This window comes from Pungitius pungitius, chromosome 7 (assembly GCF_949316345.1).
Source record: "Pungitius pungitius chromosome 7, fPunPun2.1, whole genome shotgun sequence".
Classification (NCBI taxonomy): domain Eukaryota; kingdom Metazoa; phylum Chordata; class Actinopteri; order Perciformes; family Gasterosteidae; genus Pungitius; species Pungitius pungitius.
In genome coordinates, this window is record NC_084906.1 from 13,786,774 (window position 1) to 13,806,807 (window position 20,034).

Below are 20,034 nucleotides of genomic sequence, written 5' to 3' on the forward strand. Positions count from 1 at the left end.
AGAAGCGGCACCTCCACATTTGCTTGATTGCTGTCGTGAAATGTAATAAAAGCCACTAAGGCGTTTCAACTTCCCTTCCGTTGACCTCTAAATATTTCACTCACCTAAACATGAAGTCACTGTGTCACCGAAACTCCATTCCCCACTTGGGCCGAGGTTAAATAAATGCTCTTCACAGCTGACAGTGCCTCCAGGAGGCTGCAGCGTGGAACCATGGGGATTATGTAAATATCCTGACAAAAGGTCAGGTGTGATTGGTGCAACTGCCACTGAAATGTGTTGGATTCACCATATGTGAGCCGTGCAGGAGAGACAGACTTTAGAATGTTTAGGGTGAATTTGGTGTACTGTTGATGAGCGAAAAGCAACCCGCTGCTGTTCTTGAGAAGACAAAAAAAAAAAGCTAGAAATATTTAATAGCAGCGGGGACCATCCTGTTGACTGCGTGTTTTTTGAAGTGTAGATGAAGTGCACGAGGCAAGTTTTGACAACAAGGAAGTAGAAATTGGGCAGAAGATAGAATAATAGCCATCTGTAACACTGTGAATTGGAACCTGAGTACCCCAACTAAAATATCACTTATCTCCTCAGACATGTATTATGGTTAATTACAATGAACGTTTACGCTCATCACATTATATCTGAACTCAGCATTTCCCTTGAAGCTGTTGCTATCATCAGGCAGAGTCTTACTATATGTAAAAAAAAATGCTGTGTTCTTGCTCTTGAAGGGAACACGTTCAGGCACTAGGCCCTGCACCTAGGAAAGGTCCCACCACCTTGGTTAAACTAAAACAACAAAACACCCATTCCAAACTCACTACACTGGCTCCTTGTTTCATTTGGGATTGACTACAAAGTTCTACTACTCACCCTTTAATGCAGTAATGGACATCCATAAATGGAATCTTTTAAAACGGTTCGAAAAACCTTTTAATTAAAGAAAGCGTTTTTTACTATATGTTTAGTTTTTTCCTATGTTTTTATTAGCTTTCACTTCATTTTTAACTATGTCACACTCTGAGATATGTTAATGACGAGTGTGTTAAAAATCAAATCTATTATTTCTTTTTAAAAGAATTTCCTGAATCTCTATATCTTCGTACGCTTAACAAGACTGTTAAAAAATCGGGCACACTGTTTTACAGCTGCGTCCACTCTGCAGAAAAATGTTACTGGCTAATATTTAAAGACAAATATTAAAGGCCTCTTTCTGCTTCATCAGCAAAAGATTTGCTACAAAAAACTGTGGCTCACATAAGTGTGGGGGAGAGGGGGGGGGGTGTTGAAGTCCACCACCCTGTGTTCCTTTGAATATCCTGGTTTCTGCTGTGTGGCATAATGCCAGTCTGATGTCCTTACAAGCTCCAGGCCGTCTCTAATAACTGAGCCCGGTTCTACATGCAAAGAGAACAACGTCCCTGACGTGGAGGCTGAACATGTTGACAATAAGAAGCCAAGCGAACACCTCCGAACCAACTCTCCCACTGTGCTTCTGACCGGGTCTTTCTCTACCAATGGTTATGTGTCAACGAGCCGTGAAAAGTTGCACACTCAATCCCTCTAAATATACACATCCTCTTTCTGTGTATTTTTTTTTCACCACTGGAAAAGGATAACCCCTGGAGCTTGATTGTGTTTAAGCTACTATTGTTGAGATGGAACAAGACTGGCCTTGGGGAAAAAGCCCCCACCGAATTCATTCAAACCCCCCGCCTCGTGACCTCTGGATCGGGCTCACAGGACGTGGGTGGAAAGCAGAGCGAGTCTTAACTCACTTTATAATCTGGATTTTTTGACATGTGGTCATTTCAGCTGCACTTTATGGACATCCGGTGCAGACAGCGCCTATGAAACGTCAACTCTGCTGGCGATTAATATCATGCCAAACATTTCCTTGGTTTTTTGAAAGGCGTTAATATTATTCAGTAAGGACCAAAGGGGGGGAACATCCGTGTCAGCTGAGTACAGTAAAAATACCTATAGTACATACATGCACGTATACACGCTATTAAACCTTCACATGCTATTCTTTTCCATGGCAAAATAAATGGAAATGTTCTGTTTTGGTTTAAAGAATTTAAGTGTTTTTGGGGTGTGAAAATGGTGCGAAATCTTTAATTAAAAGGATTACAGTACGCATTAATTCTTAATTATTACAGCGATTAAAACAGGGGATGATGTTGCCGCCTCTTCATGCTACCGTCACATTGCTTATTATCAAAAAACAATCCCCCATGAATCAAAACTCTACTTTTTCCATCTGCCAGTATATGAGGGTTTGCTAGAATCCAGAGGGTGTAAACATTTAATTCATTAAACACAAGGAATGTGCGTGTGTGGAACGCGGCCTCCAGGAGCACTCCGACAAGTAATCAGAATGACTACGTGTCCGCAGCTGTCCTTGTACTCTGGGTTTATGTCAGGGCCTTCAGTTAGAGGAGTAGGCATACCATGACATACTGTATCCACAACCCCTGTAACCTTAATACCGCATTCAAACTCCTACCCCCTAGATCTACCACCCATCTTGCTCTGTGAGTGCAAAATCTCTTCCTCTGCCTTAGTCTGTGTGGGTGTGTGCGTATGTGTGTGTGTGTGTATGTGTCTCTCTCTCTCTCTCTCTCTCTCTCTCTCACCCTCCCTTGTCCTGCTCGGCTGCCTTCAGACACCAGCCCTGTGTCTGTGCAGTGCAGGCCCAGACACATTTGCCCTCCGCGCTTGCTCTTGACAGTGGGTGTCAAAGGCCTGCCGTCCCACAAGGCCCCTCTGTCGGATGCCAGGATGGACTACACACACACACACATAATGCTATATCCACAAACGGCAATGCGTGCGAGTTGCATACGCACACACACTGGTTTTGGAAATTGGCAGGAAAATATTATTCTACCCTAAAGCAGAAAGTCTCCGTTGTACTTTAACTTTAATTAAGAAGTACCCAAATAACTTAACTACACCTAAATCCCATTTATGGAACTCACAGCTTCACAAAAAAAGCTGTTCTGCTGAAGCTGGGTTCACAACCCCCCCCCCCCCCCCCCCCTTTTTCCCCAATCGTCCGGCTTCGTACACTTTTTGGCCACAGCAGGCCTATCACGGCTGTCGCTTACATGTTAAAATTCCAGCTCAGTGAATCTTTCCCTGCCACCATAAGAGCCGTGAACCATCAGATGGTGCACATGACCGCTCCCACAGGCCCGCTGCATCTATAAAGTCTGTCAGCTCCGCTGCCCTCTGGGTTTGTGATCCAAATCCGTCCCACATCCCAACCACCGCAGCTCCCCCCTCGATACCATCTCGCCCCAACTCCCCAATATGTCGTCATCCACTCCCCCTTCCTCCTGAGCGCCATTCGCCAATCCGAGCCTAAGTCGCTGTACATGTGTTCAACATGGCTGCTGCCTAGCATTTGACCTACCGGCTTCCGCTGCCGAGGTCAGTGAAGCAGGAGGCCGCTGAAAGCGATCGACAATAATTTATTCATGTGTTGGTGTAGTAATAATAATAATAATGAATGCATGTCTGTGAATGTGAAGATGGACCTGCATTTCTAGTGTTAGAAATTGAAATGATCTACTAAATATTACAAACTGGAGTTAGTATTGCATAAAATGAATGTATTGACTTTATTTACAAATGTAAGTACACATATAGTGAGTAAACAAATAATGATACAAATAGTAAAAATACAGTGAGATATTTCCGCCGTCATCATATTCTTAATTGTGTTTTTTTTTTATTCCTCAACTTAAATATCTATTCTATCAAGAATTATTGTTATGGCTTGTTGTTGAAACCAGGTTGAGCCAATTTCACGGGAAAAGTCATCCTTCCGAGACGATTGATTCGGGACCGGTTGGTGAATAACTTTATGAATATATATATATATATATGTTATAGCAGTTCAGAGACAGCTCTCCCAGTCTCTCACGCGCACTGATTCCGCGGTGTTTAACGGCTGAGCAGCGCGCGCTGATCCGCTCGATCGATCGCCTGCATTAATTGACACTTCCAAAGCTCGTATTGTTTCTGTGCCTGCGTGCGCGTGTGTGTACATGCGTGCGTGTATGTGTGTGTGCCTCTCTGTTCTCTACTAGCAGTATCTATCTGCTCACCATACCGAAGATAAGGAACACTAATAGTGCTTCAGAAGTCAACTTGTATAGATTAATAAATAGATACATAAGTCACTTTCTATTCTGACCTCTGCAGTGCCTTCGGCAATGATTGATCAGTAGAATTTCCACAAACGACTTCGCTTTTTACATTTTGCAAATACACTTCTCATGCCTCTTTAGCACGTTTTCCACTCCGCCCTGAAAGGGTCTGTGTGATGGCCTCCGCGGAGCCTTTAACGGTTCCCTTTGTCTCTCAAATGGTGACCCTAACTGCATTTGTTGAGTAATTTGCTTTTGAATGTTATGTAGAGCAGCTCCGGCAGTCAGGTTTAACGTGGCAGCGTCACGGTGAGCCCTCCTCGGGGCGGACCACACATGACCGATGCTGCGCTCTTGAATAAACCCTGGCGCACGGAGGCCTTCGGAGAGCGAGCGTGCCGGACAAAATGGCCACATGACACCCTTTGTCACGCATGGTGATTGAGTTTAGTAAGATACGGTCGTCTCAAACCTGTACAAATGGCCCATGTTTGATTTTGAACTTTTTTTTAGTGTTGTGAAAGAGAATACACGTCAATCAAGCTGATATAAAATAAACATTAGTCGATCGTTTACAACAGCAATCCCTTTAAATACGCGTCTTTAATATTTGTGGGAAATCGTTTTTTTAGTTTTTGTTTCATGTTAGTCTTTTTTAACGTGTATTTTACCTACTTATGAAACTGAAAATATTGATGTACACACCCCCACCGTAACATTATAGGTTTCACCACTGCGTCGGACAATATCGGATATAATGATAATGGCGAGAGGACCACCTACGCTTGATAAATAGCAGGGAGAATACATCATGGTACGGGAGATATGCAATGTGCCAACTGCAAACAGCTCAGGAAAACCTCCTGTGGAGGTGCGATCTCACCCACATAAAAACATAAATATGTGCGCTTCAAAGGTCCAGCTTGTGCGTAATCACTCCAAGAAATGCACGGCCATCAGGAACAAGAACACGAGGAGCGAGGGGGGGGGGGAAACCCTGCGCTGAGCGGTGGCCATAAAGGACCCATTTGTCTTACTTCAGACAGAAAATGATTCCAGGTGAGTGCTGTTCAACTAGAAGGATTTTGTAAGAGGTTTGAATTTTTTTTTTTTTTTGGCTGAAGTTCAACCAGAACGGGGTTGACGTTTTTTGTCACAATAAATACGCTCAAACTTTTTAAGTGAACACAAGCCTATTCAGTCGGGGCACTCCAACTGGGACTTCGGGGTAAGTTGGTTCACCTTAAACCAAACGAACTGAACTGTGTCAACAAAAGCCGCACAAAGACAATAAACTCTGATAAACAGCATCCAAGTGGGAGCACCGTCCGCTCTCCTGAACGCAATATAATTATAGCGCCTATTTCGTTGCTTTTTTTGTGTTGTTTCTTTGCCTCCCCCACTTCATCAAGTTCTTTACAGCGAGGAGTTACCACAACGGGTGTCCGCTACTGAGGACTGTCATCGACGCAATTTGTCTCCCCCAGGACAGTTGGAAAAGCAGGGCCTTACACTGGACAATGTGACCTCACCCGCATTACAGCGATCTGCTTTCCCTTTGTCATAAAACAAAAATGACATTTACTTTCTAATGGAAATAACTCGAGTGGAACTCGGGACGGTTAGCACATTAAATAAAGTTGAACACAATACAGAGTAATCAAAATCCTCTACGAAATTAATAATTATTCTTTACAAAAGTTTTTTTTATGCCAAACAAACGCACCCAAAAGTTAAATGACAAAGTGTGTGGACAGATTCCCATTTGTGTCTGGTATTGCTCTTTGTGCCACTGCCAGCTCCGAAGCGGCCGAAAAGGGTAATAGGGCGATAATGAAATAATTCACTGTAATCTAAGTGTAGACGATTTGGAAGCGTTGACTTAAAAAACAAATTACATGGCATTTTAAGAGGGGGTGTGAAAGAAAAAAAGGACGGAAAAAGAGCGAGGGATGAAAAGAAAAGAAAAGATGAATATATTAGGAGCATTTCCCCGGGCTGTGTGACCCTGGTACCCGGAGAGACATCCGCACCAGGCCACTTGTTTCTCCCTAAATCGCAATAAACCCCGAGAGGTCCGAGCAGCGGGCATAAATCACCTAGCTGTATTAAAAGCTTTGGTAACCCCCCCACCCCCCCAGCCAGGTCCACCGGTGGCAATTTATGGCATCACTTACGGACGGGATATATTGTCCTAACGAAATATATCAACTTCAAGCCCGTGCGCAACCAACTCGCAACTATTGTCAGGACCCCCCCCCCCCGTTCCCTCTTTGCCCTCGCCCCCCCCCCCCTCCTCTCTCTCTCTTAGATATTCCCAAACGGGGTTCTGTTGACCTACCGGGGTCACTAAGAATCCCTCACCAACTAAAGAACTACACTTACAAAAACATTTTTGTTCAGGAGAAGTTAGTGTAAGAACATCAATTTTAAGAGTGGGCACTTTTTTTTATTTTTATTTGAGGGGAGAAGCCCCGTCTGAACTTATCACGTTCGAGCCCACATCCTCACTTAGAGTGTCATATAATAATATAAAGTCACAGTCAATCTATGGTGGTAGCCTACCGAGAACACAACAACCCGGATAAAGATCAACTTTAAAAATGCTTTGATCCATGGATACGCATGTTTGCTTTACGCCTGGTCCAAGCAACATAAATGCAAAGGCTGTTTAGTCAGAATGGTGATATGACGAAGAGCTCAAGAAACAGCGTGTAAATTAGGTCAGAAAACTAGCAATTAAGTTGAGCAATACTCTTGAATCAAATCCATTTATTTATTCAGGTTTGTGGGTGTTGAATAAGTAACACGACCTCCGGGGGGGGAGACATTAACATGCAATACACTATCAAATAGTCGCTTCAGCTACTGTATGCAGCCTATTCACTGTACATTTAAACGCACTGACTTCAAGTAGAACAACAAGGATGAGTCAAATTTGCTCTGAAAATCACCAAATGGTCACGTTGACCTCATGAAAGACGCATTTCACCGTGATTTAAGAACGTGCGACCGGGTCTTTTGGGGGTGCGCGGGGGCAGAGAGAGAGAGAGAGAAAGGCGTTTGCTCAGCTACCGGCCCACTGTCCTACTTTCCTGCTGCTGCCACCGCGAGCCAACCGGGAGCCTCACTTGGGCTCCAGCATTCGCCGTTCAAGCTTAAGGCCGCTTTTAGACGTCTGCTTTCGGGACCCATGTCCACATTTCCAACAAAGAGGGCACAGTGAGACGTTCCATGATGTGTGAAAAGGGAAGGATAGATAAGAGGGTTTGTAACACTTCGCTGGTGGGAGACAGCTAGAATTTCGCATCGATTTTGACGCGCGGCAAACACCAACACTCAGCTCAAACAGATGGCGGTGTTTTTAGAAAGCAACTGCGTTAAAATGCCACTGTAAATGATCCACCCAGCCATGCCATAAAAAAAAACACTATCCCAAAGAAAAAAATAAAGAGACCAATTAATGTGATCCGTTTGATGCCATTTATTTCAATGAGATTTTGCGATTTTCTAAAATTCGAAAAACCACAGAACATGTGTTTTGATGAATAGAAAATCAAAATAAATGATTATTGCTTTTTTTTTGATTGAAGACTTTGACCTCAAACATGTCAAAAGGCCACGCATCCCTAAAATACATGCCGCCGACCTGAGAGAAAGTGTCTGGAGAGCGTGAGTGTGTGTGTGTGTGTGTGTGTGTGTGTGTGTGTGTGTGTGTGGGAGGGGGGCAGCCACGACTCCCTGGTGAGATTCAGTGTGGCGCTAATTTCCTTTAAGTGACAAAAAACTCTAGCAATCGGGAATAGCTGATGTAAGGGGGAAAAAAACAATACACAACTTCCATTGAAATGGATGAGCTGTCGATCACGCGCAATACAATAGTGTATTGGAAGCTGTAGCGGCCACAGCGCTTGGCCGCGTAAAGCCAATAACACCATTAGTGAGCATTTCCAACGCGCCAAATGGGCACTTTGAAAATGAAACCTTTGTTTAAATTCGGGGATGGTAGAAACTGGAGCATGTGGGTATAACACAGGAGCCTCACCCGCCGCGGAGCCCAGCCTGTGAGAGTGCTGGCGGACCACTTGGTATGGAGGAAACCAAATACGCCTTGGGCGCCCTGCTAAGCGACATCTAGCAAACTTGGAATGTCTTACCTTCTACGGTGGACACCACCGGCAGCAAGAGGGTGCATAAAAACAGAAAGTAATCCATCGTCATGAAGGAGTCAGATCGGACATGTAAACAGACCCGCGGAGACACACTATCCTGGGTGATCCCACGCTCCGCGCACTCAGTCCCGTCCCGGTTCCCGCAGTGTCAAGCCTCTGGGACCAGAGTTACCCCCATTCACCAAAAACGCCTTCAAGGTGTGTGTGCGTGTCAAGAGGGGGAATGACACCCTTGGTGTCAAATGAGTGAATTTGGTAGCCCGTCTCGGTTTTCAGTGATCTCCAACGTGCCTTCTTAAACCAGTCTCCCAGTCCCTTCCCTTCGGTACGGGGCGAAGCGGCTGAAAACAGGTAGTCCAGTCCGCGGTCACCATCCGGAGGATATTTCCAGCAATATTTCGTTGTGAGTCAATGGCGGGAGGGAAAAGGAAAACAAAAAGAAAACAAAATAAAACAACCAAGAAACAACCGCCTTCGCGAGGAGATCCAAAGACGACTTTTCTGCGTGGTCAGAGAAGCAGCGATAGACGCACTTGTGTCAGAGCCATGGCGTGCAGTCCCCAGAAAGGCATGTGCGCTCTGACATGCGTCCGCGCTCGGCTGGTATTCCTCCGGAGACGCAGCGCCCCGCGGTCTGAAAGGGTTGGGGATTTTTTTTTATTCCCTGAGAGCGAATGTGCGGAGCGTCTGCTTCGCTCGGGCTCGTGTACTGGAATGAAGCGCACGCACGGCCGTGGAGGAATAACGGCAGAGTGGAAGTGTGTGTGTGTGTGTGTGGGGGGGGGGGGGGGGGGGGGGCACCGGGAGGAGGGGTTACCATCGAAGCAGCTGCGATGAACAGAATGTCTACCTTGACAATCATTTAGTTTCACATTTGTTAGTATACGAAACACAATCGGCTTTAGGTTGTAGAAACGTGGGTTTGCATTGTGAACATTTGGCGCTTCTTTACGCAGCGCAATCAGGAAAGCGGTGCACATACGAGACGACCATCTCTCCCGGACGCCTCGTTTATGACCTCAGTGCACCGAAATAGAAATCCTTCATAGTCGTGGGATAAGTGACTTGGATGATTTTTAATGAGTGCATTTGAATTCATTCAACAATGTTGTAATATATCACCGGTTTAGCTGTCAAGTTGTTTTTGTGTAGTTATTTGTTGTTGTTTTTGCGTGTTTTTTTTCCCTTTCCAGGACTCCCAGCTCAACCCAAAGACATGGACACACAGCGCCCCCTTGCGGGTCGCTCCGTTTCGGTGCACAAGAGAGAGAAGAGGGAAGTTTCTGCTGAATATTCCCTTCGCTCAAATCAGTTTTCTCTTAAACTGCGTGGATTCGGAGAACTCCGTTAGACACTTTGGAATTTAAAAAAGCACCTCGGGCATAAATGTGAGATTTTTCCTGTGAGTATCATAGTGACATCGGGACACCGTAATGCGATTACATTCTCGACTTCGACGTGGATATGGATTCATTAAAAAAAAGAATCAATTAAATACTAAAACATCAATGAGATACGAATTGACAAAATGTCAATCACAAGAGTTTGTGGCCTCGCGTCTGTAAAATCGAAGGTGCTCCAAAAGCTCCCGGGACGCGCTTCCTGCGCGACCACAGTAACAGTTTGATTCGAATCGCTGCTTCGTACTGAGAACGCAGCGAGGCGTTTTTGGGCTCAGCCGGTTGGGCCAAACGAAGCGGGCGGTGTGTTCTTTTTCTTTCTCTTGCGGGGATTATAGAGCTGCTCTTTTCTTTTCTTCTTCCCTGGATTGTGTTGAAGAAAGAAAAAGGGCTATTTGTCACAAACTCGGGAACAAGCTTTTACAGCTTTTCTCTTCAACCCTCTCCCCAGTGGTGTTATTAATGTATTATATCAGTCGGTCTATTCGAAAAGCAGCAGTAAAAAGAAGGGCAGGAATTAGAAATATCAGTCCGAATGACTCCTTTAATATAACTTAAAAAATATATAGAGTATTTTTTTCCTGTGTTTTAAATAGATGTGAATCACAACCCCGACCAAACAGAGCCTGCAGAGCACAGACTGTGGGCACACACACACACACACACACACACACACATGGGATCATTTAATGACATAAACACTTGCATTTCATTAAGTTATATCCAGCTGATACATTTCCAACAGCAGAGAGACAGCCACAGTTCCACGACAGGCTGAACGTGGCACATGTCAGCGTTTATATTGGGTTGACTAAATTATTAAATGTGTTGAATATTGATGTGTTCCCTCCTGTATTTAGAGATAAGGAAAGAAGTGGAGAGTTGAACTATGCACCTCACATAAGGTGATAGTACTGAAGTACATTTGAGGGACTTGAGATATATATATAAATTGCCAGGCAGCTTCAACTGTGATTTATGTGCAAAGAATATTAATAATGTTGATCAAAAGGAGTTTGTTTTTGTTGCTTTTTCTGCTTATATATGAAGACGTGTTTTAAAGTGAGGAGTAAACTCAAAGTGAAGCCAAATGACTGATCTGTGAGAGTGAGGTTGAAAGGTTGGGTGCTGGGTGCGAGCATACAGATGGAACCAATGCGCTCTGTGGCGTGACTCGTTTTATGTGTCACTTACTTCAGCATCATCAGCAAACGTTGTTGCTCTTGCAATCAACAAATCTTCCACTGCTTCAAATGGATTCAATTTCTAATCAAATGCAATTATCTTTTCAACTCAAAACTAGTTTATATGTGATGGGGCACAAGCGTGGACTTGTGTTAGGAAGAAATACTACAAGTGCTCCGAACGAAAACAGAAACATTTAGAGTGAGAATTCAAACCTCATCCAGAGTGGATTGTCCAAATATTTCTCTGTGTTTTTAAGATCATTTTTATTACTAAAGAGCTGTTGTCGTTTTTTGAAATTCTGCTTTTAGATTTGGATTCAGTTGGCTGATTTGTTTCAACTCTGCTACAAAGGCTCTACTTCCCATGCTTTAGCAAATTTGTATTTTCTTTACTTTGGGGCGAGCACAGATGAAAAATATGTTGAAAAGCTTGGACTCCTGCGGATATGAATGAGAAGAGGCAAAATGCTCTCCAACGTTTGCTAGCTTTGTGTTATAGGCCAAATTTTAAAAGTTTTCAATTCGTGTTCCTTTGGGTTGAAAACTTATTTTAATGTTTGTGAAATATTAGCAATTTCTTTGAATGACTATAAAGATGAAAAGGGAAACATTTTATGAGTTATTCTTTTAATCCATCCTGATCTTCTCTGCAAAATAATAATAATGTATATTCATATTTGATTCATATTGTATATAATATGTTGCATTGGTTTAGCATTTTCAGTGTGAAGGGCTCAAAAACTCAGAAACTAATGTACTAGAGTTAAAATAATGTATTAAAAGTCCCCTCTTTATCAACGTATTTTGGGAGGTAGATGGGACAGTTTCCCATAACACTTCCTATATATCTCACGACATAGCCTCTTTGAAGGATAAATCATATCATAAGTGAAGCGATGTGGGAAAGGGGATCTGTGGCGTCTTCAAAGAAGACCGTCTCGTTTGTTGCCAAAACCGCCCAAGCCCCAGCTTCTCCTGCCTGGTCACCATTAAGGGGCAACGAGAAGCACACTAAGTTCACGCCAGCCACCTCCGCTTTTTACTCGCATTAAAGGAAATGAGATAAAGACTTGAGAGTAACTGCGGAAAAAAACGAAAACATATTTCTGACGGACCTTTCTCAGGGCTCCTCTCCACCTTTAAAGGTTTCTTCCACAAGATCAGAAGCTCAAATACTTAGTCTGTGATAAACAAAAGTTCTGAAGGGATTAATCCCAGAGAACCTCTGAACCCTCAACTGCTTACCAATGTAAAAGATAAGTGTGTCAAACCAAAAATACAGGCTTGGTATGAACCAGGGGGGGGGGACTTTTCCCAATGACTGGAGTGTCCACATTAATAAATCAACGGTTCTGTGCTTTGTAGCCATGTTTGGGTTATTTCATTACTTTCAGAGATGGTTTATTTTTCTATATTTTCTAGTTTGTGTCATCTGGGTCCAGTTTGAAAGTTGAGGGTTTTCTCGCTCAGTAATACAGAAGTAAAAACTGTATATACGACCATTTTGTTTTATATCCATTCCAGCAGGTCAAAACTGGTGCTGAAAACGCCCACCAACACATAGATATCGCACTTCTGGAGAAGACGCACCGTTTTTTTACTCGGCCCCTTATCTTACATATTACCAATGACCATATTATACCTGACCCTTACCTTTGCCCTTAGCTTTAGCCTATGATCCCCCTAACCACGACTAGAGGATAGTTCAACTCTTGAATTTTCTTTTCAGGCAATTGCTGGTCTGGTTTGGAGTTTCAATTGTGGTCTGAATGTGACTTAAGACAAATATCTCTACACGTACAGTACACAGGCGCAGAGACATGGGCCATGAAATGTTTGTGGGAGGCACCTGGCCCACATTAGACACTCAATAAGGAAAGTGGCAGACATTTTACTGCCATATGGAAATTTCTCAAGCTTACACCTAGTGCACCCTCGCCTGAACCTCGCAAACCTCATCCATCCTTCCTCCCACTCATCTCATGCCAAGATCTCAATGTCTTTACTTGGTCTCCTAAAACGCAAAAAAAAAAACAGACACACAAACCCAGATAGACCCAAGACCTTTTTCTCACACACACTTAAATCCTCCCCCCCCCCGCCCCCCCCCCCCTTTTTTTTCCCTCCCTCACAAATCAAATGGACGGACGCAAACACAAACACGCACAGAGTCGCCCCCTCTAGCATGCATAAAACTCTGGCAGACTTCACAGACACACACACACCCTGTGGCCCTCGCGTCTGGGTATGGTCTAATAGCAGCAGTAATGTGTTGTGAGTGTGAGGGGATCGCTTTACTGTGGCAATATTAAGGGAATGGTGAGCCGTTGGTTGCGATGGAGTGTCTCCTGACGTGTGCGTGAGTGCTTGCGCGTGCGTGTGTGTGTGTGTGTGTGTTCTGGTAGTACTGGTGGAGGAGGGGTTGGTGGGGGGAGGCTCTGGAGAATCTCACAAGGACTCAAACCTGGAATCCAGGCGGAGAGGAAGTGTGTGTGTGTGTGTGTGTGCGGGGAGAGACTGGGGCTGTTTACAAGAGTCAGGTCGAGGGGGCGGGAGGGGGGGTCTAATCCTAAAGGCCTTCACCACTGACCGAGCACTTAACACAGGATCACAAACGCAGACCCAAACTGAAACCCCCTCAAGACCCCGACCATCCACCCTCCTCTACACACACACACACACACACACACACACACCAGCACAAACACACACAGCCAACACCAAATCCACTGTGTCGCCTCCAGCTGTAAATCAGCACCTCCTTGCCAAGCACCCCCCCCCCCCCCCCCACCCTCCCCCCCACCCCCAACGATCCTCTCCGCTCGACACTACCAACTCTCAGAACTTGTGCCACAGCCAGCTACTGTGTGTCTCTGGTGAGTATCTAGCACCTTTCAGCACCTTCACTACCCAACAGAAAAAGATATACTTCACCGTCTCAGGTGGCTGCAGATTTATGACTCAGCCCACCGTCACCCCGACACAGTCGTCTTTGTGCCGACGGACAGGAAGGCAGACGGGCCGTCATAGGCAGACGCCGTCAGAGTCGCGTGAGGATCACACATTCTGACGAACAACCCGAGCAGGCACATCACGGGCTGGGTTTCAGCTCACATCATAATCGTTAAGTGCACAACTTTTTTTAAAGGCACATTTGTCAATATAAATCCTTTAATATGAATGTAATATACTGTGTGGGCATCTTCACATCATCCAGTCCCTCTTTCTCCATTCAGTATTTATTCCTTTGCACTGTTTGTAAGGTTTGTAATATACAGAGCATTTTTGTTTTTTATCTTATTGTCAGTCATTGCTGCATGTAAGTTTCCATCACATTTAACATAAACATGGGTTCTTTTTTCCCTGCTGGTGTACGTAACAGTCCGGTATATTCTTTACCCACTTTGTTGTCCCTCGATTCTGATCAGTTGTGTGAGACGATACTTCTAGCATTTACAAAGAACGTACTGGGTAAAAGGTCTATCATTATTCTAACCTATAAAAGAGTTAGTCCCCCCCTTATTGTTGCTTCACTTGAATAATATCCCTTGAAAGGCATCAAAGGCGTAGATTTAATTTAGAGATTTTTTTTCATCATGCAATTAAGCCTTTTTTTGTTTAAAAATGACAAAAGACACAAATTATTATTCCAAGCAGCTATCGGGTAAAACATGTCTGGAGGGGACTTTTAATCATCATATTAAACCGACTGCTTTCCAAAATAGACGTGGCATCAAAAAGCACGGAAAAAAACCTGCCTGTTGCTCGTATCATTGTAAATGCATGGCCTTCCAAATGTGTGACCTGGTACCTCTTCTACCGAGGTACGACTACTTGTATAATACAGTTCATATGCTCTTTTCTTACAAGCACAGCTGAGTTTAATATACCTTGAATTTAAGTGTACGTTCTCTTTAGGACAGTGGATAAAAGAAAAGAACACTCAATTTGCTTCAAACTATTTAATGTGTTGAAGAAAATACAGCCTTGACAAATTGAGTCCAGTCCAGACAAAGAGGGAAAAGGCAGGCGCACAGAAGAATCATTTGACCTCAGGCCAATATCAGAGTTCCATGATGAATTATCACCGGTGCTGGTCCAATAACAAAATGATTGATTGGACCAGAGCCCTGATGCTGTCTGAGATAACATTGTTTAAGGTGTCCGTACACAATGTAAACACAGTGTCTCCCTCTTGGGCAAAATTCTTCCTCCGTACCCAGAAACCCCGTGTTGACCCCTGAGCTTTTAGCATGTCCAGCTGCAAAATGTTGTCTCCCGTGCAGTGTGTGACCCTGTGGGCTGCCAACAGTTAGAAATGGTGGCAGATGCTCTACGTGGGTTATTGGAGGTTAATATGAACATCTCTCAAAAACAAGCCGAGGAATTTAACAGGTTTAACAGATTAAACAGGCCTGGAGGATTTTTTTTGGGGGGGGGGCATTTGAAAGTACATCAAGTTCTGTGATAGTGTCGTTACCGCTATACTCATACCTCATATAGAGGAACTACTTGAGGCCATCGACTGAAGTGGAGGTCAATAGCTTCGCTGTCTACTTTTCATGAGCAACAAATCGTCCTTGTCTAGTTACTGTCAGTCAGGTGAAAAGGGATTTTCTTCCCCCTCTGCGTCCAGCACGAGTCGGGCTCTCCCAAAGGCAGTTAGTCATGACAAAGTTTCTAACCGCAAAAGCACATGGTTTAAGTTTAGCCCCTCGCTACCATTCAACATGGTTCTCATCCGGTCGCCCTCACTGCGTGATCACAGCACTCATACACGACACACCATGACCAAAAAGCAGGGTAATGGGAAGCAGAGAGCTATAACCACCACCACTCTCAAATCGAGACAACCAATAGGAAATGTCATCCACATATTTGAATAAACGCTTGTGATATTTTCTAATGGCCTTCATGTGTAAGAGGGCACTGCTGACTCACCTCAAGTCCCGATACATCCATCTCAAAGGGAGAAGATTGTTTTGCAGAGGTGGTGGTGTTACAGGGTGTCAGCTGGTGAACTAGTTAGCTGGCCTTTTGCATGTTGTGAGAGAGAACAGGCACCTGGCAAAGACGGTGCAGGACTGTAGTCACTCACTGTGTATGTGTGGTCATACGTACGCCAAGCCCTTATTACCTCAGTTTGGGCTGGTGTGAGGTGGTCTGTGTGTGTGTGTGTGTGTGCGTGATATGTCCTTATTACCTTAGCATATGCGTAATGTAACCGAGGTAGTTATTACCCTCGCATGGCATTGCGTGTCCCTTCTTCCTCTTTACCAGATGAGACTCCCTGAGAACTACTCCACATGTTAAGCAATGGAACACGGTGGTGCCGAAAAGGACTGCCACAAAGATTAAGAAAAGTACCTTGTTAGTATCTGTCGGGGTGATCATACAGAATCCTTTAATTGTTTAATATACTTAAAACTTGCATTTTTAGGGTCTCTAGGCTTTTCCTCAAAGTTAAATCACATCCAGTTAAATGGTTTGTGGGAGGTACACAGGGTGTCTTTATTGGTGTGTAAAAAAACTAATATTCTAGATGTCTCTCCAAAAAAACAACATTTTCAGACTGGAAGACATTAGGTCTTAACACGTTACAGAAATATTTGTAGAAAGAATGAATCTCCTTTTTCCCTTATTCTATGGATCACCCAGAGTAACCAGGATGTTGTTTCTTAATAACTATGTTGCTGTGCAATTTAAAAAAAAGTTATCAACCTCATATACATTCAGACAATGAAGACATGGCTTTCTTTACACTTAGACAATAAAATACACGTCATGGAATAATACCAATAGATCCGGAAGGTAATTACATTGTTGGGGAGAAAACTAACCCTTTTACATGGATCTTGCATTGTTATGGGATTGAATACAATGAACCAAAAACCTCTCCTCCTCTGGTTTTGACTAGCTGCAATGTAACAAACTATTAAAGCCTGTATGATGAAGTGAAACAATGTCAATGTATTAGTAAGCAGGAAAAAGAAAGAGTTGGAAGTACTTGCTGAAAATGTATTTTCTAGAATTTTTACATGAAGTTAAAATTGTATCCCTTAAACCTGTACTGATGCAGTTCATAGTGCATATGACCATACTTCCCTTTTTCTGCTTTTATGTAAATATTGCCTCGATAAAGAGTCTAACAAATAAAAGTCCAGCCACACATGAAATAAACACTCACACTGCAGTTTCAGAGTTGTTTCATAAGCAGACAAAACAGAGCTATATTATTGTTTGGCCTCGGGGCCTTGACTTGTACATGCTCTTACACATCATTATATCATCAATATTTAACGCAACAAGAGCAACTAGTGCTGCTAGGCTGCAAATCATAATGTTTCCCCTGCTTGTGAGTCACAACAAGTTCTGCTGCCAAAGGTATAGGATGACTTTTTCACACATAATTATTCTGTTATTACTGTTTTTATATATTTTGCTTGGTTTCGGAATAAGCGGCCACTATAACCAAGAATCAGGGACTGACTACGAATAATTTCTGTGTTTTTTTTCTTTTCAACCCTTCTTTTGGATATAGGTTTATCAATTGTAAAGGTTACTTCTGTTTTGTGTCACGTTATTTCTCGAGCGCACAAGGTCACACGGGTTTAAATGTGAGGTTTATAATAATGCTTTGGCATGTTGCGCCCTTAGTTTCTCTACTCATGCGTGCTGTGACAGCCGACTGGCAGACCAGGAGGAAGGCAGAGAATTCACAAATATGCGTGCATGCACAGACAAGGTTGCACAGTTTGCACGTGGCATAAGGGATGAATGCATGCAGTTGTGCAGGCACACACAAACACATGACTGTACCCAACGAGTATTTGACAGACAGCGACACGCGGGGGGGGGGAGGCAAAGTTGAACCGCTTTACAATTCAACGACATTTACACAACTCCGATTTTGACTCAAAGAAGAACGCATTAAAGTAGATCTGGAAAACGTTTGGAGCTGAGATAAAAATGAAATACATTTTGTGTGGTCGCACAAAAAAAGCAGGCAGAACCAATGGAAAAAATAAATAAAAATCTTTTGCTATATATATATATATATGGGTGCAGTCCCTCATATATTGACACATTTAATAAGTTTGCCAACTACGTATCCCTGCATTCTCACATTTACATTTGAATTTGCAGACTTTTTCTCCCTCTAAAGCAGCCCCACCCATGTTTATGGCAAAGATATACACAGGAAACAGTCCCACTGCCCGCACACCAACCCATAACCACCAGTCGCCTTGTGCCTGCCTCGTAACAGACAACACAAAATGCTGTGCCAAGGGGCAATCAGTCAGAACGAATGCCGATTTATTATGAGCAGGTGCTCTGAAGAGCATTGACAGACACGATTTTATCAAGACGGAGTGTATTTACTGTTGGTAAATTGATAGTACACATAATGAAATGATAAAAACGTCTGCAGCCACCGCCGGGACAAGGTGCTCCGTTGTTGAACATTAGCTGCGCATAGGTGTGTGTCTGTGTGTGTCAAAAGAATGCAATTGCAATTCACCAAACCCCCAGCATACCGTCCTTCATGCCTCATTGTTTCCTCAACTGATAAGGAAGTACTTGAGCTGTTTGCAACCAGTGTGTCAACAAAGGGAGAGGACAATAGAGTTATTCAAAGGCCAGTAAGAAGGAGAACGGATAATAACAGCGCAAGAGGAACGTGACCACGAGCGTGCGCGCGCGCGTGTGTGTGTGTGTGTGGGTAAATGTGCGGTTTGTGGGGACAGAAAATGGGGTCCGTTCAAACAAACAAACTTTGCCAAAGTGGCTAATTTTCAGCATTGTTGCATTATATCATGTCTTCCTGCTGCAAGTCATCACAGGGTGTTTAGTGACTTTGCCCAGTGCTTTTTATATGCCTCTGCCCCTCCCACGACCCAAACCCCTCGCACACACACACACACACACAGGTCTGTCACCCATGGCGATGTGAGTGATCTCTGTACGGACGCTGCTGAGCAGCTCATGGGGGCATCTGGTCTTTTTCCCTTCTCAGTCGCTGAAATGTAAACACCCCAGTTGCCTGGATTTGCCAAATGAGCACCTGGTATTTCAAAGTGGCCTCCTGGCTGTGTGACTTTTTTTTTTCTTTTTTTTTCAAGTTAGGGTTGGAGGCAAGGCTGTTCTGAATTACGCAGACATACACACAAGCAGGCTTGCACGCACTCTTGCTGTTGTTCACCACAAATGTATAGAGGGAGTGAAAACACGAGGTGAGACGGGTCAGCAGGCCCACACACGGACATGGGCACACTTTGACAAAGCTACTCTGGCGAAAAAAAGAAAAAAGAAAAAATGCTTGCTTTGGTACATTAACAGTGTGAACTCATGCACACACATACTCTGCACTCTCCGTCATTCCCTCACCTGGCTTTGTGTTTAGTCTATACAAAAGTGTAATGGTATACGGTAGGATTACTGCGACCCTCTGAGGTGCTGCAGTCCAGCGGCGCGGCGTGTGTGAAGACTGTCCGTTGTAGTCCTTTCAGGGTCCTGCGACTTGTTACAGCAGCAGAGCTTAACCTGATCCGAAACCATCACTGCACATCGGAGAAGAAAATTGGGGTCATCACACAGAACATCCATTGTAAATATTTGATTGCAAATATCCATGTGGCAAAGTGTAAATACATTTGAGGCCGATGCGTTGCTTGTGAGGGGGGGAGAGTCAGCCTGAGCCAGATGTCTTCTCACGAGGGGTTTGCCAGAGAGACACTTCCATCCAAACCCCCCGAAGGCAATTAACAGAGAGGGAGAGAGAGAGAGAGAGAGAGAGAGAGAGAGACAAATGTAAGCCTAGGATTTAAGAATAGAGACAGAACTAATCATTGGTTTACTTGTTTGTATCATACAATACAATGCATTATAAATGCAATCAATTGGGGAATTTTCCTATGATTCTTCACAGTGCATCATCTAAATCAACTGCTGCAAACTTTTTTTAACAAACACAATTTGGCACATTCGTTATGTTTCCATCTGTTTGTTTTGGTTACCGTGACACCAGAGATACTAGAACTACAGCAGATTAGGAAGCTAAAAACTTGGAGGATTGAAATGATAATTAGGCCATACACGATTATATGCACAACAA

The 20,034-nt window shown here is 43.8% G+C and overlaps 1 protein-coding gene across 12 annotated transcripts in view; it reads right to left on the reverse strand.

Moving 5' to 3' along the window:
• The window catches only part of LOC119216240 (ephrin type-B receptor 3-like), a 55,601-nt gene extending 46,541 nt beyond the window's left edge, over positions 1 to 9,060 (reverse strand). For 10 of the 12 annotated variants that reach the window (XM_037468881.2, XM_037468875.2, XM_037468869.2 and 7 more), the window contains exon 1: positions 8,318 to 9,059. In XM_037468881.2, coding sequence (XP_037324778.1) covers positions 8,318 to 8,381 — 64 coding nt within the window. In that variant the 5' untranslated portion in view covers positions 8,382 to 9,059. Of the gene's footprint in view, positions 1 to 8,317 lie in introns of all 12 variants that reach the window. The other 2 variants (XM_037468870.2, XM_037468879.2) reach the window with 1 other exon arrangement.
• Between the last annotated feature and the right edge of the window lie 10,974 nt (positions 9,061 to 20,034).